General features: G+C 47.7%; 1 protein-coding gene across 2 annotated transcripts in view; it reads right to left on the bottom strand.

Moving 5' to 3' along the window:
* GRIN2A (glutamate ionotropic receptor NMDA type subunit 2A) overlaps window positions 1–27,043 on the bottom strand; it is a 446,329-nt gene that overhangs the window by 183,723 nt on the left and 235,563 nt on the right. For both annotated transcript variants that reach the window (XM_005889409.2, XM_014476279.2), the window contains exon 2: window positions 5,942–6,534. In XM_005889409.2, coding sequence (XP_005889471.2) covers window positions 5,942–6,534 — 593 coding nt within the window. The remainder of the gene's footprint in view (window positions 1–5,941; window positions 6,535–27,043) is intronic.

Here is a 27,043-nt window from a genome sequence, read left to right as displayed (position 1 = left end):
CATACAAATGTGCACACACTGAATCAATAGTAGTAATCTTTTATCCCAGGAGTGGGAAATGGCAATCCACTCCGGTATTCTTGCCTGGAGAATCCCAAGGACAGAGGAGCCTGATGGGCTACAGTCCATGGGGTCACAAAGAGTTGGACACAACTGAGTGCACCCACACACAGAAGCATTTACAGATCGCTTTCCATATGCCAGGCTCTAGGTTAAGAAACAAAACTTTTCCTATCCCCATGTCACATCTGAGGGAGCAGACTTGGAGGAATCGAGCGACCTGCTCAGAGTCCCAGATCCAGGAGAGTTCAGATCAGAGATCCATACACAGGTAGCCTGGCTCCGGCGTCCACACTCTTAACTGTGATCTCGTGCCCTTTCCTGGGGCCCCTGCTGCTACTGCTAAGTCGCTTCAGTCATGTCCGACTCTGTGCGACCCCATAGACGGCAGCCCACCAGGCCCCACCGTCCCTGGGATTCTCCAGGCAAGAACACTGGAGTGGGTTGCCATTTCCTCCTCCAATGCATGAAAGTGAAAAGTGAAAGTGAAGTCACCCAGTCGTGTCCGACTCTTAGCGACCCCATGGACTGCAGCCTACCAGGCTCCTCCATTCATGGGATTTTCCAAGCAAGAGTACTGGAGTGGGTTGCCATTGCCTTCTCCTGGGGCCCCACCCACTAGCAAACCAGAGACATTCTCAGGACAGGACAGGACAGAGCAGCCTAGGTTCTGTGCCCACGAAACAGGTAACGGTTTACCTTCACAGCTCCAGGAGTTGCCAGCAATGTGCTCTGTGCTTGGCGAAGGAACAGATGTTTAGCAACTTTGCAGCAGCAAGGCACAGGTTACGTAACATGGCGGAGCTATTTTTGAACTTTGGAAAATGCTGACTGTTCTTTTCCAAGTGCCATCTCTAAAACCAGGAATATTAAACATCAGGAACAGTTCCTGTTCCTTTTCCCCACTATTTTTTTCCTGAAACCAGAACAGACACAGGTCCACAGTGGGGTCATTAACCCAGCAAGCAGTCTTCTATACCTGGGCCAGCACCGTCAGCAGTGAACAACTGCACAGTATCCTAACGACCCAAACTCTGCGCCTCAGACCACCAGCGATGTCCATGAGGACCACCAGAAGACGTGCCTAGTTAGACCCAAGGTGTCAAACTCAACCAGTCAAAGCAGGACCCCCAGTCCCTCAGCACCTCACCATGAAACCATCATGGATGACTTTACCTGAACCTCTTCGGAAGCTAGTTTGCCTTCTCCTCACTACAGAGTGGGAGTGATGAGAGCTATTTGTTTACAGTTGCTTTGCAAATTAAGCCTTTTTCCTCTAGTTGAAAATGTAACTTTCAAAGCCCGAAGCAAGAACTCCTAAATCTGGAGTCATGGGCTTGCACTGAACATGGTGATGGGTCTGAATCAAGATGCAGACACATGTGTTCTCTGCTAAAAGTGAAAGTCACTCAGTTGTGTCTGACTCTTTATGGCCCCATGGACTGTAGCCCTGCCAGACTCCTCTGTCCATGGTATTCTCCAGCAATTTCCTTCTCCACAGGATCTTCCCAACCCAGGGATCAAACCTAGGTCTCCTGAATTGCAGGCAGATTCTTTACTGTCTGAGCCACCAGGGAAGCCCGTGTTCTCTGTTACCCAGACTGAAGATTCCTTACTGTCAACAACTCAAATGTCCATCAAAGGGGGATGATTAACTTAAAGATGGAACACAAAAAACAGAATACAAAAAAAGCAACGAAGATGAATATGCTAGAATTCTATGTGTCCTCATAGACCATGCTTGAGCCATAAGGTGGAGGTAAAGGAAATTCCAATGTATCAGATACCACTTATATATATATATATATTTTTTCACTTATATATATTAAAAAGAGCTATCCATCACGTCTAAGGCTTCCCAGGTGGCACTCATGGTAAAGAATCCGCTTGCCAATGCAGGAGATACAAGTTCAATCCCTGGGTTAGGAAGATTCCCTGGAGGAGGAAATGGAAACCCACTCCAGTATTCTTGTCTGAAAAATTCCATGGACAAGAGGAGCCTGGCAGGCTCCAGTCCATGGGGTCACAAAGAATCGGACATGACTGAGCAACTGAGGGCACACGTACATTAGGTCTAAGGTCGTACATATGTCTACATCAAAGCTTCAAAACATGTGCATGGATTTGGTTACATGCCAGATTCATTCTGGTGTTTTTCTGTTTTTCTCTCCCATGGCGAGAAAGGGAGAAAGGTATAAGCAGGACTTCTACCTGATCAGTACTGTGTTATTTCTTTTAAACACATAAAACAGATATGACATGTTCACTTCCTTCTCTGGCTCGAGTATGGGGGTAGGTGTTTCATCAGACTCTACTTTTTGATACTATTCTCTCCTTAAAAAAAAAAAAAAAGAGTCCTTGTTACCTAACTCTGGGCTTGGTGGCTCAGATGGTAAAGAGTCTGCTTGCAATGTAGGAGACTCAGGTTCCATCCCTGGGTGGGGAAGGTCCCTTGGAGAAGGGAATGGCTACCCACTCTAGTATTCTTGCTTGGAGAATCCCATGGACAGAGGAGCCTGGTAGGCTACAGTCCATGGGGTTGCAAAGAGTTGGACACAACTGAGTGACTAACACTTCCACTTTTACTTGTTACCTGAGGTTGTCTTTAGACAAATTTCTCCACCTTCATCAGACTGTACATTCTTTAAGTTGTATGCTAATTCATGTGTGATTCTGGAGGCTAACACATGGTTCTCTGGATAGAAGGAGTGATGGATGGAAGACAGAGATATAGTGCCCTTAACCCCTTCCCTAAAAACCACCTTCTTGGGACTCTCTCCAGCTGCTAGTCCTTGCCTTGCCTGGAAAGGTCCCAGTTTCTGGAATGGGTTTAATAAACGCTGGGCTAGTCGGGAAGTGTGGCAAGGACCCCAAACACTTGCCTGAGCGTCGCATGTGAACTGAACCCTCTGGTGCTCCTTGGGTAGAGAGATGTTTTATTAAACACCAGGCTGTGGATGACGGCTCACTGCACTTAATGCATTACTTCTCTGGGGCTGAAATACCACCTACAACATTGCTGCATTCAAAGCATGACTCCTGGAAATAGCAGGCCAGCATTTCAGAGCAGTAGGATTTTTTTTTTTTTAAGGAATGGAATTCAGGGTGGTCACTGGAGAGAGTATTTGACTGTCTTGCCAATTATCCTTCTCAAATTCCTTTTCCTGTATATGTTATATTTCAATTGCCCTACAATTGAGTTATGTTTCCATCAGAATCATACAAATATTCCAGCTGCAGGGCACTTATGATGGAAAGTAAGAATTCATTAGCGCAGCCCTTGTCTTGGGCTGGCAGCAATCCTGACTCTGTAACATGCTCCTATGCTTCACACCAATTTATCTGAGTTCCTTCCTGATACCTGGGCAATTATTTAAAATGCTGAAAGTAGCAATGTAGAAGCAAGATTGTTAAAGAGGGAAAGAAGATAGGGGAAGGGAAATCTTCAAAGGACCATGATTTCTTAACCCAAGAGTTTGCTTTTCAGGTAAATGTCAATTTCAGGTAAAATCTTTAAACCATCACACACACACACACACACACACATCTAGCCCCAGACCAGAAATTATTTCTGAACTGTAGCAGATTTAAAGTCCTAAAACCTTCCAGAGACATTTTAGTGTTACTCTCTCCATTGAGCCTGACTCTTTGCAATCCCATGGACTGTAGCCTGCCAGGCTCTTTGGTTCATGGAATTCTATAGGCAAGAATACTGGAGTAGGTAGCGATTTCCGTCTCCAAGGGATCTTCCCGACCCAGGGATCAAACCTGGATCTCCCACATTTCAGGCAGATTCTTTACCATCTGAACCACCAGGGAAGCCTGAGACATTTTAGAGAGATGTCTTATTCTTTGGGTAATAAACTCGCAGGATCTGTGGACTGTAATTTCTGATGACCAAAACAATTTCACTGCTCACGCTGACAATCATTAAGTAATTGCCAGGTGCTTAGCATTTGTGCTAAGCAGCACTTTTCATGCATCACCTCATGTAATACTCATGACAACCCCTAGAACATTGGTTCTCAAGGCATGTTCTCCAGATCGACAACATCAGCATAACTAGGAACTTGCTAGAACTGCAAATTCTTGGCACCTAGTCCAGAGCTACTGAGTTAGACACTCTGAGCATGGGGCCCTCCACAGGGCTATCCCATGCTTTATTTATCCAATCTTCACAATAATAGAAGTTTACGCTATGTCAGATTTTTTCCATCAGAAACAAGACACTCTGAGAGTGTCTTGTTTTAACAAGCCCACCCAGTGATTCTGATGCACGTTGGAGTGTGAGAATCACTGCCTAGAAAGTAGTGTTATTATTACCACTTTGCAATGAACAATGGAGGCCCAGAAAGGTAAAATGACTGTCCGAGTTACATCGAAAGTGGATACGACAAGAATCGAAAGCCAACAAGTCTAACTCCATAGCCCAGTCCCTTCATCGCGGTGCTGTCCTGCTCATTATCTAAGAAATGAGCATGGATTAAGTCAGTCAACATCAGGCAAAAACAAGCACAATGAGCGTAGGAGTGATCCTTCCAAATCTCAACAGCTGAGCCATAACGACAGCCTGCTAAGACAAACAATGGTCCTCAGAAACATAAAATTTAACTTAAATGTCCACGAAGATGGGAGTAGTTAACTAAATTATGACACAGCCACATGATGGAATACAGTGCAGCTTTAAAAGTGATGCTTGCCAAGATTTCCAACAACCTACAGAAATGCTTAGGACGTACGAAGGGAAGAAACTCACATACAAACTCCAAGACCAGGAGCGCCAGTGTGGGCACTTTCCCCAAAGAGTAACATGCTGGTGAGGACGTGGGAAGACGAGTGATTTCACACGCTGCTAGAGTGAACATAAGTTATACAGTTACTGAGTGGGACAATTTGACAATAGACACTTAAAGTTTAAAATGCACACGTTCCATGACCCCAAAAGTCTAACTCTTAGAAACAACTCTAGAAAGATACTCGTACATGTATATGAAGAATCAGGTCAGGGTGATCATCACTGAAGTTTAGTTTTTAATGGAAAAAATCTGAAACAACATAAATTTCTATAATTATGAAGATTGGATAAATAAACCATGGGATAGCCCTATTGAGGAACACAATATGTAGGTTACAAGAAATGTAAATATTCCTATATCCATATATTTACATATACACATGCATACCCATATAGATCTGTTCACATGCATCTGCACATGTATGAATTCATATGTATGGTTACATACATCTGGGCTTCCCTGATGGCTCAGATGGTAAAGAATCTGCCTGCAATGCAGGAGACCCGGGTTCAAGCCCCACGTGGGGAAAATCCTCTGGAGAAGGGAATGGCCACCCACTCCAGTATTCCTGCCTGGAGAATCCCATGGACAGAGGAGCCTGTACAGTCCATGGGGTCACAGAGTCAGACACAAAGAACAGATACAAAGAGTGACTGTAGTCACTCAGTCAATACATACATCTACATATATTCACATGTTTACGTACATGTGTAGATATACACACTGATACACACATATATACACATTCATACTTAAGATATAACTATAGATAGGCGGTGGATAGATAGATAGGCAGATATATAGATCTCAAGCGTAGGTTTCCAAGGTATACTGTTGAGCAAAAAAAGCCAGTTGCAGAAAACCAAGGAAGGATGCTGTTACTTAAAAATAAAAGGACATGAGAAGAGAGGAAGAGGGGAGAGGAGAACGAACAAAGAAGCCAACAGATCCCACAGGCGGACATACAACATTCTCTACTCTCTGCACAGTTCAGCAATGAGCATGTATGACTGTTAGTACTGAAACAAACAACCACGGCAAAACTCTGGTCCCACTTTGGGGGACAAGCAAAGAGCCCCTCTTACTGGTGCAGCGTGTGCAGGGGGGCCTCCAGCTTCTCCGTCTGCCCGTAGCAGCTGGCCTTGGCCTCGGGGATGTAGGAGAACTTGTCCAACATGGAAGACGCGGCCGTGGTCAGGATGCCCAGCCCGTCTCGCACCCTCGCCTCCAGGCTGTAGTCCCAGTCGTCGTAGGAGACGGAAATGAGTCCCGATGGAAACTCTTTGGGGATGAGCTCCGTGTTCCCGGAGACCAAGCTGGGCACGATCCAGAAGAAATCATACCCAGTGAGGCCGAGGGAGCGGGCCTCGCTCAGGATGAGAACCGCCTCGTCTTTGGAACAGTAGAGCAAGATGACGGAAGAGTGGATCTTCTTCAGCTGGACTTGCGTCTTTGCGTCCTCGAAGGACGTGTCCAGCGTGATCACATTCTGCATGTCCCAGCCCACAAAGCTGTTGTCCACCGTGGTCTTGATGAAGCTGATGAAGTCCCTGTAGCCAGGGAAGATGGTGGTCACCAGGGAGAAGACATGCCAGTCGTAATCCTGCATGATCTTCAGCATGACCGTGGCTTGCTGCTGGATGGACGCTCCAAATTGGAAGAAGGTAGACGTCGGATCCTGCCAAGGGGTGAAAAGAAAGCAAAACAGCAGATGAGGCAGAAGGCAGCTTACGTATGACCATCTGTCTTAGTAGTTCCTTCCTAGAAGTGAGGGGAAATCACATGCCTGTTCATTCGCAAACATGCCTGTTCATTCGCAAACATTCCTGATCACCTACTATAGGCCAAGCTCTGGAATAGACACTGGAAACGCAGAGATGAAGGAGGTCCCTGAACTTGGAGCCCAGAGCCTGTAACAGTGAAGGACATCTGTGAATTTGCCAGCTTCACTGTCTACCAGTTCATCACACCACCAACCCTTTGGGTCCCCAACACCACCTGACCCCTAGACTCAGGACTTGAAAATGAAGCTGGTAGAAGTCAAACAACACCAGGAGATAGGGGGAGCTTTGTGATGACAGACTTGGAGCACCTGGAGTCCTCATGTCTGGAGCCAATTACTCTAGACCTGCTGGTTATGTAAGCCACACTTAAACTAATCTGAGCAAGGTTTCAGTCAATTGAACTTTAGATTCCTGTGAAATATGGACTGTGATAAACACCAGGTGGACATCTCTCTGTTCAATCAATAAATATTTGCTGATCACCTAATTACATGGCAACAGCATGTTAGCGCTTGACACACATGGTCTCTGCCTTCATAGACATGGAATAAAAGTGAGGAAGAGTAACTTCAATGAACTGATTGCTCAGAGAGGCATAAGGAGACACTGAAGTTTCAAAAGAGGCAAGCCAGTGGACAGTGTAGTCAGAGGAGCCCTGGGGATACATCTTGACTGTTTCAGGAGCTGGAGATAAATGGGTGATGGCCTGTGATGTAGGGGGATGAGATGATGTTGAAGAGCTTGGTAGAAACCCTATCACATACAGCCTCAGGAGCCGTGTTAGATCTTATTCTGAGCATAAGGGTGAGTGCCTGAATGTTTACCCTGGAAAGTGACATGGTTACTTGTGTTGGGTTAAAGGGTCCCTCATAGTCCTAACGTCTCCCCAAGTCATGACCCTGATCATGAGAGCAAATATCCATTTAGAAAAAGAACAAGTGACACACACATTTGTGCCATTTCCAAACCCTTAACTCGTCAGATTTCTGTGATGATCCTGTGAGGCTGGTACTGTGATCGGAAGGTCTGGATGCTGAACCTCCAAATACTTTGGCTCTCTGATTCGAAAAGGCAACTCATTGGAAAAGACCCTGATGCTGGGAAAGATTGAGGGCAGGAGGAGAAGGGGGCGACAGAGGATGAGATGGTTGGATGGCATCACTGACTCAATGGACATGAGTTTGAGCAAATTCCGAGAGATGGTGAAGGACAGAGAAGCCTGGAGCGCTGCAGTCCATGGGGTCCAAAGAGTCAGACACGACTGAGCGACTGAACGACGACAACAACTGTTGGCAGTGGCAAATGAGCCTCAGGATAGTCCATGGCGAGTCAGCACCCAAACTCAGGTTTTGGTTCAACTTCCTGCCCTCCTCCCAAAATACCACCACTGGGATCACTGAGGATGTGCATAAAGTAGGTGCTTAAACCATGTCATGGACCCACTGGCATGGTGGGAAATGACGACTAAACAGAAAGTATCAATCTGTATTATAGCAAAACAGGGTCTAACAATTGTTGAGATGTATTTTTTTTCTGGGAACTGAAAGAATTTTTAGAGGAGAAGGAAATGGCAGCCCACTCCAGTATTCTTGCCTGGAGAATCCCATGGACAGAGGAGCTTGGTGGGCTACAGTCCACAGGTTTCAAAGAGTCAGACATGACTGAGCGACTTCGCTTTCACTTATCATATTGTAGCCATGCTTGCATTTTGCATTCTGTATTTACCATGTATGTTTAACACATCCTCAGTTGTACGAATATGGCAATTCCATTTCATGCATGTGTGCATGTGTGTGTCTGTGAGTAGATGATTCCATTCATGTCTTCAGAGCAATACTTTGTAGCTATGCATGTCAAGTCTTTCAATAAGTCTGCATAATTTTCCCTGAGGATGCTCACTGAATAGAAAATTTTATCCAAAAAGGCTAAAAGCTACAGTTCTTAGAATATCCCCCTTTTCCTAAAGTGCATGGTGTTTGGGGGGATAAATTGAGGGTAGCGTGGCCTGAAGGCAGAGAGAAAAACCAGAAATAAATGCCTTCTGGGTCCCTTTCAACATTACAGTTCTATGAATTTTACCTAATTAAATCAATTAAATTGGGTAACAGATTTAAAGACTTTGGATAATTATCTTTTTCCCTACAGTAGCTTTTGGAGAAATCCAATATTCTTGGATTGACTAATCACTTTAAATCATGCCTCAACAAGGCTGCAAACTGCTTAAGGGCAGAGATTGCTGACCTCATCCGTGTCCCCAAAACCTGGCAGAAGCCCTGGCACATGCCCCATCAGTAAATGGAGAGTGAGGGAGTGCGTGAGGGGACAGATGTGTGAATGCAGCCTAAGAGAAAAGTCCTTGATTTAGACACAGCGTGAAAGGGGAGAATTCAGTTTCTAAGCCTGCACTTTGTGTGACTCTCGAATGTCATGGGTTGGAAGGCTGTCCTGGAGAAGGAAATGGAAACTCATTCCAGTAAGCTTGCCCTGGAAATTCCATGGTTGGAAGAGCCTGGCGGGCTACAGTCCATGGGGCCACAGAGAGTTGGACATGTGGGATCTTAGTGCCCTGACTGAGGACCGAACACATGTCTCTGCATTGCAAGGTGGATTCCCAATCACTGGGCCACCAGAGAAGTCCTGGTAATTCACTCCTGACTTGAGCAGCTCAACAATTTGCCTTGTTCATGGCTGCCCGGATGAAATTTCTAAAACACTGCTATAACACACACCTCTCCTCTCCTCTGTAGTCATCAATGGCTCCCGTAGACCTATTATATTCAATTTAGACCCTCTCCTCTACCCCTTCATGCACACCAAACTTTATAGTTGAAATAGCATGGGCTCTGGGGTCTATCAGACCTGAGTTCAAGTCCTGGCTCTGCATTAACTGCCGTGTGGCCAGTCATCAGTTGCGATCCTTCGGACTGTAGCCCACTTGGCTCCTCTGTCCATGACATTTTCCAGGCAAGAATACTGGAGTGGGTTGGCATTTCCTTCTCCAGGGGATCTTCCAGACCCAGGGATCGAACCCACATCTCCTGCACTGGAGGTGGATTCTTTACTCACTGAGCCATGGGGGAAGCCCAACTAGCCATGCGACCATGGGTAACTACCTAAACTTCCTGGATCTGAGTTTCTTTGCCTATGAAATGGTCATTGTGAGCACCATCCCACAGGGCTGCTGTGAGGATAAGATGAACCAGCAGGAGTAAAAGGCTCATTTAATCCATGTCTGAGTCCCACGGTTCAGGGGCTCCCCTCCTCATCTCCTGTCCTCCCAGTGTTCCCCAATCTTTTTGGCACCAGGAACCAGTTTCATGGAAGACAATTTCCCCATGGACCAAGGACAGCGGGCATGGTTTGGGGATGATTCAAGTGCATTACATTTATTGTGCACTTTATTTCTATTATTATTACATCAGGCTCCACCTCAGATCATCAGGCATTTAGATTCCAGAGACTGGGGACCCTTACTCCTGATAAGACCACATGGACACTGCCAGAAACCTAAGTGGGTCAGATCCTTATTCTAAGTAAAAATGGGATCTCCAGGTCTGCTGACATGCTGGTTTTGTGTTCCCTCCTACATCCAAAACCAGATCATCCAGCCCGTTCATCCTGAGCCCAAGGGGCTGCACGAAGAGAAGGAAGAGATGAATGACGCTTTGGAGAGAAACCGTGGCTAACGTCCTTTATGGACCTCAGGCACCACTGCCATTTCCATTGGCATCTGAAACTTAAACTTCCAAAACCACGGTGGACCAAAGGCACTGTATACCCTTCAGAGGGATGAAAGCCAGAAGTTATTTGCAAAAGGAGACAGACATAAAGAACAGACTTTCGGACTCAGTGGGAGAAGAAGAAGATGGGATGATTTGAGAGCATAGCATTGAAACATCTACATGACCAGATTAAAATAGATAACCAGTGTGAGTTTGATGTATGACGCAGGGCACCCAAAGCCAGGGCTCTGTGACAACCTGGAGGGATGGGGTGGGGCGGGAGGTGGGAGGGGGATTCCCAAGGGAGAGAGGACACATGTGTACCTATGGCCGATCATCATACTGATGTATGGCAAAATCCATCACAATATTTTAAAGTAATTATCCTCCAATTAAATTAAAAAAAAATTTTAAAAAGCATAATTGCACAACGAGGTACTGACAAGGCTCATGTTTAGCTTTGGGATTTTCACAGGTGGCTCTATGGACAGGCAGGAGGTGATGGGGGAGTCTGGCCACACGCCCGGGACCCAGCATCTGATGGGTGTGCCAAATGGTCCTTTGTTTCAAGGCCCCGCTGCACGTTCTTTCTGATTTCCACCTGGACAGCAAAGGCTGACCCCTCTGCACATCCCTCCTCCCACCATCACTCAGCATGCCCCTTTCGGGCCCCACAGATCAGTCTGACCAACGCTGGCACCGGCTCCCTTGGCAGCATGCCGCCGGGGGAAAGGAACAGATTTCAGACACCCACTTTGGTTCTGGAGCAAAAGCGGTTCCCTCCCCAAGCTCACGGCTCCGCAGAAGCAGAACAAACCGTTTCAAACACAGAGTCAAGGGGCAGGAAAGTGTGGGATTATGGGTGTCTGCTTTCTACTCTGCGTTCCAGTCCTGCCGTGACTGTCATTCTAGAATGCTCCAGACCTCGCTGAGTTCCCAGGGTGAGACCTGACTCCATGGGGATCAAGGTCTGATGTTTAATAGAGTATAAAACCAACTCTCATTACACGTACCCATTTAGAGGCTATAAAGGACACCCACGCCCATTATCTCTTTGATTCTAACTATTCAGGAGATGAGGTGCTGCCAGTGGTTATAACCCTCATGGATGGCATTTCTCATAAAGACACAGGAAGAAGGGTAAATGATTTCCCTAAAATCCACATGGCCCCACGCTGACAACAGCTCACTTATTGCAAGATGTCATCCAGTGTTTCTTTACACACACCAGTGGCTTTCACTGCTGGCTGCACAAGAGAATCACTTGGAGAGTTAAAAAAAAAATACCAGTGTTCATGCTCCATGCCAGTCCAACTGAAACTGAATTTCTGTGACCTGAGTATATGAACGGCAAAGCTGACATATTTGTTTTTCCTCTACCTTCTATCAGCAGCAGGGTAAGCATTGCTCACGTTAGTATCTTCAAAGCCTAGCGCCATGTCTGACACACAGTAGGGGCCCAGTAAATATTTGGTGAGAAAAATAAATGAGCAGGAAACTCATCCCCAGGAAGCAAGAGAGAACTGGCTGCTGTTGTTAACCCTGAACCCATTTCCATAGCTTATTTTCCTCTGCCTGCCATGTGGGCACCAAAACAAAAAAGCATAATCTTGCAAAAGACCCAACAAAGATCTTAAAAGACTCCTTGGGAATTTGCTTTCCGCCTGGCTAAGCCCTGATGTACTTTCTGCTCCTCTTGTTGTGTATCAACTGAGCTAGTAAGCATATTTTATTTCATTTTTAATGGATGAGAGGAAAAGTAGAAATGTCAAGCTTGAGGAGCCTGAGGATTCAGATGAATAGAATGCTCACATACATGTAAGCTGGATCTGTTTCACTAGAGGATCTCTATTCCTCGCATCATCTACCTCCTCCATCATCATCATCAATATCACCGCCATCACCACCTTCTTCAGCAATACCATCCATCCCTCCTCACCTTCGTCACCACCATCGTCAAGGTCATCACCACAACCAATATTTATTCTATATGCAGTTGTTGTTGTGTAGTCGCTAAGTTGTGTCTGACTCTTTTGCAACCCCATGGACTGTAGCCTGCCAGGCTCCTCTGTCCATGGGATTCTCCAGGCAAGAATACTGGAGTGGGTTGCCATTTCCTTCTCCAGGGGATGTTAACCGAGGGATCAAACCTGTGTCTCCTGAATTGGTAGGTGGGTTCTTTACTGCTGAGTCACCTGGGAAGCCCCTCTATGTATAATGCAATGTGACATATAGTAGGAAGTATTATTTTTAAAGGTTAAAAACACTGGCTCAGAGAATGTAATTTGCCCAAACCCACACAACCAGTACATGGCAGAGGCAGGATTCAAGGCTAGGGGATCCAAATCCAAAATCTGGTTGCTTAGCTACCAGGAAACACTGATCCCAGGTATGCAGAAGAGGAGAAAGGTGTGTGTGTGTGTGTGTGTGTGTGTGTGTGTGTGTGTGGTGAATACCACCACTAATCTTTCTTGAGGCATCCAACTGCAAAAAGAAAATCCCTCAGAAATGGGCAACCAGTAGCAATGACCTCACATCAGGTGTCAATCAGGGTATGCAGGAGAGCAGAATTGAGCAGGGAAGTCACACGCAGGGGCCGTTTCCCCAAAGCACACCAGCTCCACCAACCACAAACACGATATTCCACTCCAGGCAGCCTCCACCCATTGGACCATTCTATGATCTGTGTTCTGTCCCTCACTTGGCTCCTCTTAGAAGACACGGACAGGTTGTTCCCTCATTTATGGCTGTAGTTCACACTTCTCAAATGGCAACCCACTTCAGTACTCTTGCCTGGAAAATTCCATGGATGGAGGAGCCTGGTAGGCTACAGTCCATGGGGTCACAAAGAGTCGGACACGACTGAACGACTTCACTTCACTTCACTTCACACTTCTTAAGCCAAGCCACATCCACATCATCTTTATCACCCAAAGGGTTTATTTCATTTTCTTTCCCCTGTTGCACCTGCTCATGTTCATACTGGCAGTTCTCTCTCTAACTATACAGAAGGAGCCTCTTGTCTGGAGTGCCTACCCGGATCTCCCCCTTCCCCTGCCCACCCTCCACACTGCTGCTGGATCTGTCTCTCTAAAGTTCAAGCTGGACCACAGGGCCCTCCTCTTTACATTTTTCAGCAGCTCCAACAGCCTTCAGGATAACGTGGAGACACACACCAACCCCATCACAGTCTGGACTCAAGTGTTTGGGACTCAGGATCTCCATCAGTACCTGTGAGAGGTCAGGGACTCCATGAACACATGATAAGCTGAATTACTGAGACAGCTGACTAAGCTAAGTAATGAGTGCTTGTAAAGAAACCCAAAGGAAGTCTTCATACATTCCCTGGTCCATCATGTCCCCAAAACACTCCAGCCCCATTCCCCACAGACACAGAATTCCACTCCAAGCAACCTCAGTGGACCATTTTAAGATTTTTGCTCTATCTCCCATTTTCCTTTCGTCAGGAGCCAGTCCACCAGCATTTGTCAAAAATAACCTAACAAAACCTTTCTCGGCTCTTTCCTCTCCTGTCTTCAAATTAGCAGTTTAGTCTTAAGTTTCTAGTGACTGTTGGGTTCCCAGCTAGGGTAGCTGTGTCCAAGGTAGCTGAAGAATTTTGATTCAGAGACCAGGAGAGGAACACTTGAGTCTGTGCACTAGCCTCTCAGACTAAAGCGGGAAGGATGGGTATTGGGCAAGATAACTATGAAGAAGAGCACTGTGACTTGGGGTGGGGCAAAGAAGGAGCCACACAAAGCGACTAAGCCTTCAACTGTCTTCTAGCCTGGCTTTCCAATACAGCGCCTACAGACCACGGGCTTCCCAGGTGGCGCTACTATAAAGAACCTGTCTGCTGATGCAGGAGACATAAGAGACGCAGGTTCAATCCCTGGGTTGGGAAGTCCCCTGGAGGAGGAAAAGGCAGCTCATTCCAGTATTCCAGCCTGGAGAATCCCCTGGACAGAGAAGCCTGGCGGGCTATGGTCCACAGAGTAGCAAAGACTCAGACACAACTGAAGCAACTTAGCACGTACTGACCACACGACGATTTACAGTGATTCTTAAAATATGAAGTACAGTAAAATATTTGGTTTCTCAGTCACTAACCACATTTTAAGAGGCTCAAAATCTTAAAGCTGATGCTCTCCCACCCCTACCAGTCCCACCCCAAAAGACGCCAATCATTTGGTCTGGGATGGGGTTCAGACTATATCTAATTCCCTTGGATAAGTCTAATGTGGAGCCGAGATTGAAAACACTAACCCAAGGCTTCAGCATCCAACCCTATAGTTATGTATCCGCTTACCTGGGATAAGGTTTTATACCTTCAGATTTCCAGGCTCCATGCCATCTCCACTAAATCAGCATCTCACCTAGAGGAATCCTAGGATATATATTTACCCCTAAATATGCTAATCCTTTGGCCACCTGATGCAAAGAGCCAACTCATAGGAAAAGACCCTGATGCTGGGAAAGATTGGAGGCAAAAGGAAAGGGGGGCAGCAGAGGATGAGATGGCTGGATCGCATCACTGACTCAATGGACATGAGTTTGAGCAAACTCTGAGAGATGGTGAAGGACAGGAAAGCCTGGTGTGCTGCTGTCCATGGGGTCACAAAGAGTCAGACATGACTTAGCAACTGAACAATCAACAAACAAAGTTGATGGACAGGAAGACTTGGTACTGCCAAGTCCAACTTCCCTATTTTCAAGGTGAGGAAATGGGGGTTCCAGAATCTTGGATGATTTGTGACAAACCTCGCATAAACCAGTGGGACAGTGGGGATAGACACAGGCAGGGCAGGGTCTCTTGCTTCCTCACTCAGCATCTCTCTGCTGTGTTACGATGTCATCGTGTGTGAAGTGTTTCCTGCAGAGAGAGCCCACAAGGAAAGGGGCATGCGTAGCAGGCACACAGCTTTGCTGACAGCCTGCCTGCGATCTGCTTCTTACTGGAAGTGAGGTGTTTTGGCTTTTTTTTAACCTAAGTCTCGATTTCCCCATCTGAAAAATGGGAATGGTAATAATAGTCACCACCATAAAGGGTTGCTGTGTGTATTTTGAGAGGTAAAGGAGAAGGGGGTGGCAGAGGATGAGACGGCTGGATGGCATCGTAGACTCAATGGACACGAATGTGAGCAAACTGTGGGAGATTGTGCAGGACAGAGCAGCCTGGCGTGCTGCAGTCCATGGAGTCGCAAAGAGGCCAAAGCCACTTAGCGACCGAACAACAAAGTGCATAAAGCGCTTGGCACATTGGAGGGGCTCAGTCAAGTCGACTTGGAGTTAGTAGAGGTGGACAGATGGTAACCTTGACAGTGAAGCCTCGTCTCAGGTCCACCATAGCCTCCTGACTGCCCCACTTCCTACATATTCCCCCCTTCTGAGTTTCCAGCGCCGTGATCTTTCCAGCCCACCCCTCAGCCCTCTGTGTGGTTGCCTGGGTGCACGCATCTCGCCTGTCCTTCAGACTAGAATTCTCAAGGACAGGAGCCCACGCCCTTCTGAGTCCTCATCAACCCTTTGCATGGCACTGGGCCACAGCTCTGGGAATGAAACTGGGAGTAACATTCTGAGTGTGCAAGGCTGAAAGGGAGCAGAGACGGAGAACTAGTGCTTTATGTACTTGAGTGAAGCTGCCAGGTCTACTGCTCTAGGAAGAGACGTTCATCTAGAATCGCCTCTCATTCATTTGGTGACTATTAACAAACTCCTGCTATGTGCCCAACATTGTTCTTGGGAAGGGAATCAAGGGAAGGAGGCTTCCAAAGGGAAGATCCCCACTCTTATGAACTTTACATTCTTATGGAAGGAGATGGACTTCCCTGGTAGCTTGGTTGCTAAAGAATCTGCCTGCAATGTGAGAGACCTGGGTTTGATCCCTGGGATGGGAAGATCCCCTGGAGGAGGGCATGGCAAATCACTATAGTATTCTTGCCTGGAGAATCCCCATGGACAGAGGAGCCTGACGGGCTACAGTCCATGGGGGGTTGCAAAGAGTCAGACATGACTGAGCGACTAAGCACAGCACATGGGAGGAGATAGACAAGGAAGAAGGAAATCAGATGAGGCAGCAGTTCAGGGAGGAGGCGGGGAGTGCCCTTTTTGATCATCTGGTCTGTTACCCTGGAGCAGATCGAAAGAAAATGAAGGAAGAATTGTCAGCCAGGCAAAGCTGAGGAGTGGGCTGGAGGTAAGGAGAGCCCTCCAAGCAGAAGGAGCCACATGTACAAAGGTAAGAAAGGGCCTGGAAGGTCAGGGAACAGAAGGAAGATCAGAACAGTTGCAGTTGAATCCACCAAGGAGAGGTGGTGAGAAAATTAGGACAGGCAGCAGAGCCCACGTGATACAGTGAGAGCTCTGAAGATCATGGCAAGGGGGCTGGATTTAATTCCTAGGTCCATTTTATTCCAAAGAATTCCTCTACTAAAGGCACCAGTAGTATCTCCTAGCTTGGGAGAGGATCTGGAACTTTGGGGATGTTGGCATTTCATGTGAGCCAGCCCCATTTTTCTCTTTGGAATCCCGACCTGTGCCAAGAGGGGAGCATCCCTTGAAGATGCAGGAAGGCATGTAACTGTTTGCTACACTGTTCAGTCACCTGGTGCCCTAACCTTGAACGGTGTGGCAAGGACAAGCACGTCTGCTGGGGCCTTTCAGAGCTCGTCCCAGTTCACCATCCGGAGTCAAGCCCTCCCTCTAAGATACCACAGTGCCAGAGGAGAGACTTCACAGAGGCATGAAGAGATGTATGCCTTGCTTCCAGCTGCAATTAGCTCAGGACAGTCCAGCATCCCCCACGTTCCCCAGAACCATATCCTCACTCTTAGACCAGTCCTGCTCTCTGGATCATTAGCAGGGCTGGCCAAGAAGAGACACCTGCTGAGATTCAGGCCCTTATTTCTATGCAAGGATGCAGCAAAGGCCCAAGCTGGCTTCATCTGGTGCTCTGTCAACCTGCGGGTGACCATCTGACTCAAGCCTTCCAAACAGGGTTGTTAGCGATTATAGATTGTCTGAGGCTAGGTCTACCCATTCTCACAGAGAAAGCCAGAGGGAAATTCTACCTGATCAGATCACTGAGTCAGGTCTCTAAAGAGCTGATAACGAGAGCATCTTTTTTTGGAGGTCCCAAGTATAACTGGGCTACTGACCTTTCTCTGTGCACCTAAAGCCATTTTTATTTCAGATTCTTTTCTTAAAGAAGCACAAGCCTCCCTGAGCCACATAATGGGTATTTGCCATTCCAACCACTGAGCATCTCTTCCTCCTTTACTGGTCATCATGAATTTCCACAGGGAGCCATCATTTCCCCTTTCTCAGTCAAATCAATTGGCCCACCCAATTCCCTTAGGGCCAGCAATTAATTCAGGGGTAGGAACACATCCTAAGCAGTTATAATCAGGGTGACTCTTGGGATTCGTGGGAGAGTGATTAGAAAGAGTTTCTCTTACTGTTAGACTTAAACCTGTTAAGTACATTCAGCCAGAATTTCTGGCAACCATCTTGCCAAGACACAGTATCTTGAGAAGGAAGTCATCAGAGTCAAAGGAAAAAATTAGGGTTAAGACAAGATGAAGATGCACGACTTGGAGTTACCAAGTCCTGTTGAGCACCTTGTTCAAGCCAGCCCTGAAGCCTTGTTGTCACTGTGTTGTGCTGAGTCGCTCAGTCGTGTCCAACTCTTTGTGACCACATGGACTGTAGCCCACCAGGCTCCTCTGTCCATGGGGATTCTCCAGGCAAGAATACTGGAGTGGGTTGCCATGCCCTCCTCCAGGGGAATCTTTCCAACCCAGGGATCCAACCCAGGTCTCCTGCATTGCGGGCAGATTCTTTACCAACTGAGCCACCAGGGAAACCCAAGAATACTGGACTGGGTAGCCTATCCCTTCTGCAGATGATCTTCTCAACCCAGGAATCAAACCAGGGTCCCCTGCATTGCAGGCAGATTCTTTACCAGCTGAGCTACACCCATAGGGTCACCTAATTATTTCCTTGGACGTCAGAACAATAGCTACACTATTCTGGTCTTTTAATTGTAGTATTCTCCTTAATACCCAAACCAGATGTCACAGTTAACAATGTCACTGTCTTTCTAGGTAAGAGAAGATGAAAGAATTTGGATGTTGTCCTTGTATGTCCCAGTTAATCGCCAATTAGTGACTTCATTTCACTTAAGCCAATTTGAATTAGCTTTTCTGTCACTGGCAACCAAAGATTCCTGATCACTTTAGGGAAGGGAAAAAAAAATAGAGAATAACATGGCTCATTCTTCACTCATCTTCCAAACTCGGATCAGAAGAATCTGGGCTACAGAGTAGAGCATGTCCCTTTGCCATCCTTCCCTTTTCTGATCCTTGCTTCTTCCCCCAGGGGCAGCCGCCTCTCTCCACATATATCTCTCTTCCTTGCATGAGCTCTTCATCCTTCCTTGATTTTAGGAGGTATTTTGTTTTGTTTTTCTTTCACATGCCACTGAGCTTGGCTTCCTCTCAGTCAGTCTGACAGCCACGCTGTCGTGACCCAGAGGAAAGACGTGACAAGTTGCCACCAATAATAATCACTTGTCATTAAACTGTTTCAGCGAGGAGGAAAAGCAAACAGGTCCCATTCATTAAGTTCCCATCTCCGGCTGTCACACACAGAGGGGCTGCCGGGGCACTGAAGTAGGCAGTTTTATTTTGGAAAAAGGAGAATCCCAGGCTTTCCTATGATACTTGGAAGGGCAGGCTCTGGAAGTAAACATTTTAGTAGAAACGTCTTCTTCAAAATGCCCTGATGTTCCCTAAGAAATATCCATGAATAGCTCTGGAACTCAAGCCTTCAGGGGAAATCGCTTCTCCATTTGGGAGTCTGGGTGTTTGGGGAGTCTATCTGGCACAGCCGCTGATGCCAAATAGACGGAGGGTTCAAGTCTCAGCTCTCCGTCTTGCTAATGTCAGGGTCTTGGGCAACATCCGTCTTCTCTCAGAGGCTGCGTTTCTCATTTTCAAAAGGGAGGGAATTTCAGTCCCTGCTTTTAAGAGGTTGTGGTGATGAGATGATACACGAACAGTTCTCGGCACATACCGAGAGCTTGATTAATGACAGCTGGGAACACCGTGGCTGCTCAACTCTGTGGGAGAGGGAGAGGGTGGGGAGATTTGGGAGAATAGCATTGAAACATGTATAATATCATGTATGAAATGAGTCGCCAGTCCAGGTTCGATGCACTGTACTGGATGCTTGGGGCTGGTGCACTGGGACGACCCAGAGGGAGGGTAGGGGAGGGAGGAGGGTTCAGGATGGGGAACGCGGGTATACCTGTGGCGGATTCATTTCGATATTTGGCAAAACTAATACAATATTGTAAAGTTTAAAAATAAAATAAAATTTAAAAAAAAAAAAAAGGAAAGAATGAACCACAATGACGACAATGAAGCCCAAAACACTCCAACCCACCAGCACAACATTAATGAAAATACGGAAAGTTCCCTTGGGGCTCCCCTCTACATGCTTCCTAAATGTCCTAACACGACACCATCACTTCAAAGGAGCTCTTACTGTGTGCCAGGTACCAGCTGAGCACAGGCGACATCTCATCCCAATGTTCAGATGGCAAGGCCTGCATCCCTGGAGCCCCCTAAGTGCTGGGCAAATCAGGGTGACCTCCTCAGTCAAGCAGAGAGGTCTAAGAGCATTTAATTGTCACACTAACCTTTCAGGAAACGTATTTCTATTCCCATTTAACAGTGCAGGAAGTTGAGGATATAGAGAAATATGCTTCTTTATTTTAACGAGCATTGGAACCATGGGGGGCTCTTATTTCGCTGCAGACTCAGACTCTGTGGGTGTGGACTCGGGCATTGCTAACAAGCTCCCAGGTGGCGCTGATGCTGCTGGTCAACAGACTAAGCTTTGAGCAGCAACCCTGCGGCTGCTGGCCCCATGCCCAAGGTCGCCCAGTGTCTGGCAGAACAGAGGTTCAGACTTCCAGGCTGACCGCACAGGAGCCTTCAGCTGTGACGCTGGGCGGACACTGTCTTCCAGGGAATGGAGGGGAGGGCGTCAGTTGTCTGACATCCTGGCCCCTGTGTGTTTCCATCAGCCTCCTGGCTGAGACAGCCACATGTCACAGCCTGTTGCTCCCATCATCTTACCCGACAAAGTGCTTGCAGGGACAGGCTGTGAGTCAGAACTTAACTGCACTGGAGGGAAGGAGGCAGAGGGGCCCGCCCCAAGGAACCGCCCCCTCCCGGGAGCGCGAGGCCACCCAAAGCCAGGGGAGTACAGCGAGGTTGCCATCACCCAGGCAGTGCCCACACCCACCTGCCAGTGCGGGCGTGACTTCTCTAGGAAGTCAGCCACCTCCCCACCCCCACAGGCTAGCCCTGCTGGTCTCACACGAGAGTGGGTGGCTGAGTCCCTCTGAGCCTCTCTGTTACCATCTGTAAAATGGACCCAGTGGGGCTCTGGTTCCCTGGCGGGATGCCCGGCCACCTGTGGTGTAGTGATGTGCAGGCGCCCTGTGAACTGCGGAACAGGGACAGGTGTGCCACCCATGGCCACAGAGCCAGCCACTGCTGCCTCCTCTCTCCCCTCCTCCCCCTGCACCCCCGTGAGCTTCCAGAACACGCGGTCCGGGTCTCGACTCTCAATCTCATCACCAGGTATTCAGACTGTCTAATGTACATATCTGTCTCCATGCAACTAGATTAATGTAAATCCCTCTACAGGAATTTCCTCTACAGAGCAGCACCCAGGCCAGCTCTTGTACCTGGTGGGGCTAAGAATGCAACACGTTAGCTAAAGGTGTAAGTAAGGGAGGGAGGGAGGGAAGGAGGGAAGGAAGGAAGGTAGGAAAAAAAGGAGGAAGGAAGTTGTGGGTAAAAGAGAGAATGAAGGAATGAATGGATGAAGTGGGGTGTGGGTGAGAGTGGGAAGGAAGGAAGGAAGGAATGAAGGGGGCTGTGGGTAAGAGAGTGACTGAATGAAGTGGGGTGTGGGCGAGAGTGGGAAGGAAGGAATGAATGAAGGGGGCTGTGGGAAAGAGAGCGAATGAATGAATGGATGGAAGGGGTGTGGGTGAGATGGAATGAGTGAATGAAAGTGTGAGTAAGAGAAAGGAAAGGAATGAAAGAACATTCAGTGAGAAAGAGTGGTTGAAGGTGGGGGTTAAGTGGGTGCTGTGGGCGTAGGGGTGTGAGACGAGGGAGCTGGGAAACAAATCTGAGCGTCTGGAGCACAGGAATCGAGCCTCTGCTATCCAAACTCTCATGATCCAAAGGCAGAAAGCAAACGGGGTAGCAGGGGCACGCAGGGATTGGGCTGGTGTTCCGTGTTGTCTGCACACCAGCTACTTGCTCGGCAGAACTCAGGAACCAAACAGATCCAGACAAAATGACAGCTAAGCCCCTGTATCCAAACCCAGGAACACAGCCTTTCCTTTCCCAATGCCAACCTCACTCCCAACTCCCCTGTTCTGTGCACCCCCCACACCGCCATCACAGAACTTCAGCGAAAGAAGCCAGAAGTCAAGGACCACCTGCTGTCTGGCTCCACTTATGCGGCTCGTCCACAGCTGGGAAATCCAGACACAGAGAGCAAGGTGAGCCGGGAGCTGGGGATGGGAAGGAAGGGCTGCTGATGGGTGACGAAGGTTCTGGAAGTGGATAGTGGTCATATAACGCTGGGTAGGTATCACAGAACTGTGCATTTTAATGTGCATTTAAATCCTAAGCTAGCTGTATTTTATCACAATTTTAAAAAATAGCAATACAAATAAATAAAGTAAGCAAGCGGGGCCAGCAGCTGAGGCTGGCTGCTTCTTCTAGGTCCCTTCAGTCTTTCAGCTGGTGTGATAGGGGGTCCTCAGACCTCACAGTCACTTGAGGTGCTGGCCCAGCTGAAAGGAAGGACCTCCGGGGAGTCCAGAAGGGCACAGGTGACCATCCAAGCGTTCCTGCTCTTCCTGGGTATCTGAGGTTCTCCAGCAGCCTCATGGTCACCAGTCACCCCCGACCTCACTTGAGGGGCTGTTGAGCCCCTCAACAGGGCTGTCAAGCTGGCTTGGTTCTGCCCGTTCTTTAACACACTTAAGCAGGACGATGTAACTGCTCTGCACGGGTACAGACCTGGCAGGATCTCAGGTGGTGGTGGTGACCTGCTGTGGTAGATGGCATACAGGTTTGGGGCGGGAGACACATCTGAGTTCAAACCTCTGTTCTGCAGCTGACCAGCTCTGGGGCCCCGAGACTCCGACTCAGCATTTGTAAGCCTCCACGTCCTCTGCTGTGAGACAGGAAAAGCAATCGCCATCTCGCTGGTGGACTAGATGAGGTCAGGCACACAGAGTAGCCAGCACAGCGCCTGACCCACAAGTGGAGGCTAGCTACCGGTTATTTATTCCAAGCTAGTCCCTTATCCCACATTATCTGATTTAATCATTAGCACAAGCCCGTGGAGTTGGCAGTATTAATGTCAAAGTGAGTTCATTTGAATTCTGTTGGATTCCAAAGCCCTCACTCTCCACCGCCAGCAATGTGTGCCCTCCTCTTCGTCACTGTTTGCATTCTTTCCTCAGCCCAAGGCAGGCTCCTGAGGCATATATTCAAATATTGCCAAAAGATCGCCCCTTCTCAGCACAGTGCTGGCTGCCTCTTCTACGAGTGATGCTTCTACAGCGCAAGGATGAGTCCTGAACTGATGCCAACTGATTTAGAATCCCTACCTGCTCCATTTTCTTGCCTGGAGAGTCCCAGGGACAGAGGGGCCTGGAGGGCTACGGCCCATGGGGTCGCAAAGAGTCAGACACGACTCATGCGCCTTGGCGCCACATGCGCACCTGCCCCATTTTCCTTGGGCATAATTCTCTGCTTACTAATCACTTCTCTGTGACGCGAACAGAATACAGAGCTCCCTGGAATGTATGCAGCTCTAGGCATCTGAAGAGCATCAGACTTATCCATCTCTTATGCCCTTGGAGACCCATGGACCAAACACAGAATCCCAGTGGCCCCTTTCCCAGGGCAACGCTCAATTCTCCCAGCATGTTTGTGTATGGGCAGACAACAAAAAGCAAACATTTGTTTGTTCCCTCTGACAAGGGCTAAGCCAAGATCCACTTGAAGCTCAAAATAAAAAGGGGATGAATTAATTGGGACCAGAGTTCATCGCCACAGTTGAACTCCAAGCACAAAAGGAATTAGGGATGTAAAAAGGGAGGGGTGAGGAGGGAGAGATTTTAACAGAAAAATTGATGGTTTGAGTGTTTTCTGGAGAAGTGACATAAAAGGGAAAATTGAATGTCAGCCTCTGAAAAGGGTTCCAGATTGCTATCTGAAAGGAGAAAAACTAAATTGATGATGATCCATTTATATGTCTGCTCAGTCCCAGGGCTTCCCCACTACAGATATACTCGGTGCAGGCTCGGCAGGCTTAGGGAGGTGTGTCCTCTTCAAAATCACTGAACACATAAAAGACTCCTGCTTCTGGGTGCCAGAGGCAGGAGGACCCCTAGCACACATCACCCACTGGCCTTCCAGCCCCCATCAGTACCCTTCACCCCCGTGTATTCCATACTTACTGCAACCTCTGTGGAAACCACGAGAAATCAGAAGACAGCTCTCTTCCTTCCCATTTTATACATGAGAAAATTGGGCATGGAGGGTGGGGGGCTATTGGCTTCCTCGACTTGCCCAGAGAGAAAGCCATACTTGGTAATAGACCCCCATCATGCTGATGAATGGGGGTCCTCAGTTCTTCACTCTGGACTGGCCTTTTTCTTTACAGCTGATGAGAAGAATCCACTGAAGGATTTTTAGCAGAGATATGACACGACCAGATTTTTGTCTTCTGAAAGGACCACCCTAGCTAAAGCTTGAAGAACAGCTTGGGGTGGGAGGGGGCAAGAATCAAGGCAGAAAGAGCAGGTTAAGCAGTCACAGATGCAATCCCAGAAAAAGAGGGAAAGACCCAAACTTGGATGGTGGCAATGGAGATAAAAAAGGAGGACAAAGATTCAAGAGATGTTTAGGAGACAGATTCTACTGCATTTGGCAACCAACTGACTGGACTGGCAGGTTGGGGGTGTGGAGGAGAAGAGGACTTGAGGAGGCTGGCCCGGTGGATGGCATGTCACTTACAAAGGTGGAGAACAGGGGGGACCCTTGCTTTCTTCCTCCTAGGTGTATCCCTGCCACCTAGCGCTGTTCCTAAGACAGAGCAGTGGCTCAGTAAACGTTTGTTGAATGAATGAGTGAGCAAGGTAGGGGAGCAGGTGCTGGGAGGAGAAGGGGGAAACACACCCAGGGTGCAGTTACGATTGGCTGTTCGCGAGCTTCTGTGTAGGGGAGCCTAACAGGCACTGGGATATGCAGGTCTGAAGACAAGAAAGAGGTCAGGGCTGGAGTTTAAAATTCAGGAATTGTCCATCTGCAAGGAGCTGACAGCTGTGGTGACATGTCCTGACCATGTGCTTTGGTTTACTGGCTTCTTTTGAATGGGATTAGGAGTCTTGCCCACATGTGTCCATGTGAATTAGGTCCCTGAGTCACACAGAACTAAGGAAGATGCTTCTGATTCAGATTCCATCTCTACCTCCAACTTCAACAAGCCAGGAAGCTTAGTAGGCTGCACGACCTTTGGGCAGCGATGCCGGGAGGCTTGGGCATCATGCCGACAAATCTCAGACAGGCACCAAATGCTCGTTCCTCCCGAGGTTCCCACATCTTTCCCTAACGTTGTCCGTGTCATCCTAGGAAGGCTGAAGGTTTCCTCGCTCCCACTGGTGATCAAGACGCAGAACTATTTCCAGGGGCTGGAATAAGGTGAACGCAGAGGTGTGTGCCAGGCAAGTTAAGTGCAACAGGTGGGCATTCTTCAAACGTGGCTGACGCTGAAGTGAGGAACTGGGGCAGAATCCACGGTCCTTTGTTGTCTGTCTTTCATTTTTTTGTTGTTATTGATTTTTGCTCATTTTACTTTTTGAATTTTTAAAACTACTTTTAGCAATAAGCGACATGATACCCATACTTAAAGCCAAGATGAATCAAGTTTCGGATTCTCAAGGGTTCTATACGAGTTCTGGTTTCTAGGGTGTGTGTTTTGGGAAAGTCCCTTTATTTCACTGATCCTCGGTTTCTTCATGGGAATGACAAATAACTCCAGCTTTACCAACTTTCTAGAACTGTACAAAGTTCTAGATGCCAAATATGTCTTTCATTCATTCATCCTACTGTTTGTTCATCTCCGTGCCATGCACCTTGCTGAAGAATGGGGATCCAAGGGTGAATAAAAACAACCAAGGAACCTACACCTATAGAGCTTATGGTCCAGGTGGGAGACAAGCAGAAATCAAACTGTTACGTGAATGTAAAATTGCTACAGACATTCGAGATTTGAAGGGAAAGTTTATGGTGCTTTAGGAAGTCACAATGAAGGAAACTGAACGATCTAGATGGTCAGAGATTTCCCTGAGGAAGGGATACTGGAGTACAAGTGACCTAAGCAAAGAGAAGAGAGACTTCCCTGGCAGTCCAGTGGTAAAGAACCCTCACTTCCATTGCAGGAGACAAAGGTTCGATCCCTGCTCCGGGAACTTTGATTCTGCATGCCTCGGGGTGTGGTATAAACAAAACAAATACAAATAAGAGTAGAAGAAAGAGTGCCTCTCATGAAGAGTGGGCTTCAGGTGCAAATGCTCCATGGTAGAAAGCAAGTGTGAAGGTCTGAAAAGAAGACATCTGAACAAGGGCGACAAAGACCCCTTCTCTGCTTATAAAACATACATTTATTCCTTTATGCATAGATAACAGGATATTACCATTCTCTTACTTCTCAGTTACCCAGGGATCTTTTCACAGTTTCTATTTAATCTCTTTCAATAATTCCCTGGCTGCTCATCAGAGGAAAGGTGTTAATTACTTATTAGCGCTCCTCTGCTTCTCTGTGATCACAAAGCGCTCTTAACTTTCTCCACCCTGGGAATACCCCTGGCTTGTCACTCTGGCCCTGTGTGTTCCCTGCCTTGGCCTGTTCTAAGCTCAGGGGACCAGCACGACCTGGCACTAAACCCTTGTTTTACTCCTGGGGGAGCTGAGTTTAAGGGACTGCTCAGGGTCAGCTCACAAACGGTGGATCCAGGATTGAATTGCAAACCCAGGGTTGCTTTTGCCACATGACAAAGCCACCACTTGCCCCATGGGCCACCCAAGGAGGAAGAAGGTCTTTTACTTCTAAAAGCATGCCTTAGCATTTGGTTCCAGACACTGTGGTCTCCTATAAGGAACCTTCTTTTTCACGCCTCTACTTGTGAAACCCCAAATCACCTCTTGAGACGTTATCAGGAACAAAATTGCGATCCACAGCTGCACTCTGCTTAAACTGGGCAGCCAGAATAGCAGAAATGAGGCAAATAGTTCCTGAGAATAGTTCCTAGATGAAAGGAGATTACTAGAATGATACAATCATGTCATACCAAGAGATGGGACCAGAATTCTCAACAACAGGCAAGGGGTCAAGGGAGGGGGCAACCCCGACTCCTTAACTGGATGATTTAACACCCAAAGATGACCCATGGCAACTCTGAAGGGCTAGGTGGCTCAGAGAGGTAGTTGCTGGGCCTCTTTGAACCTCATCTGAGAACTGCCTGCAGAGCTATGCCAGAGAATATCACCTGAGGCTCTTCCTGGAGGGG

The sequence above is a fragment of the Bos mutus genome, chromosome 25 (genome assembly GCF_027580195.1).
Source record: "Bos mutus isolate GX-2022 chromosome 25, NWIPB_WYAK_1.1, whole genome shotgun sequence".
NCBI lineage: Eukaryota > Metazoa > Chordata > Mammalia > Artiodactyla > Bovidae > Bos > Bos mutus.
Note: the sequence above shows the minus strand (reverse complement) of the source record. Positions and strands in the feature narration are given on the sequence as shown.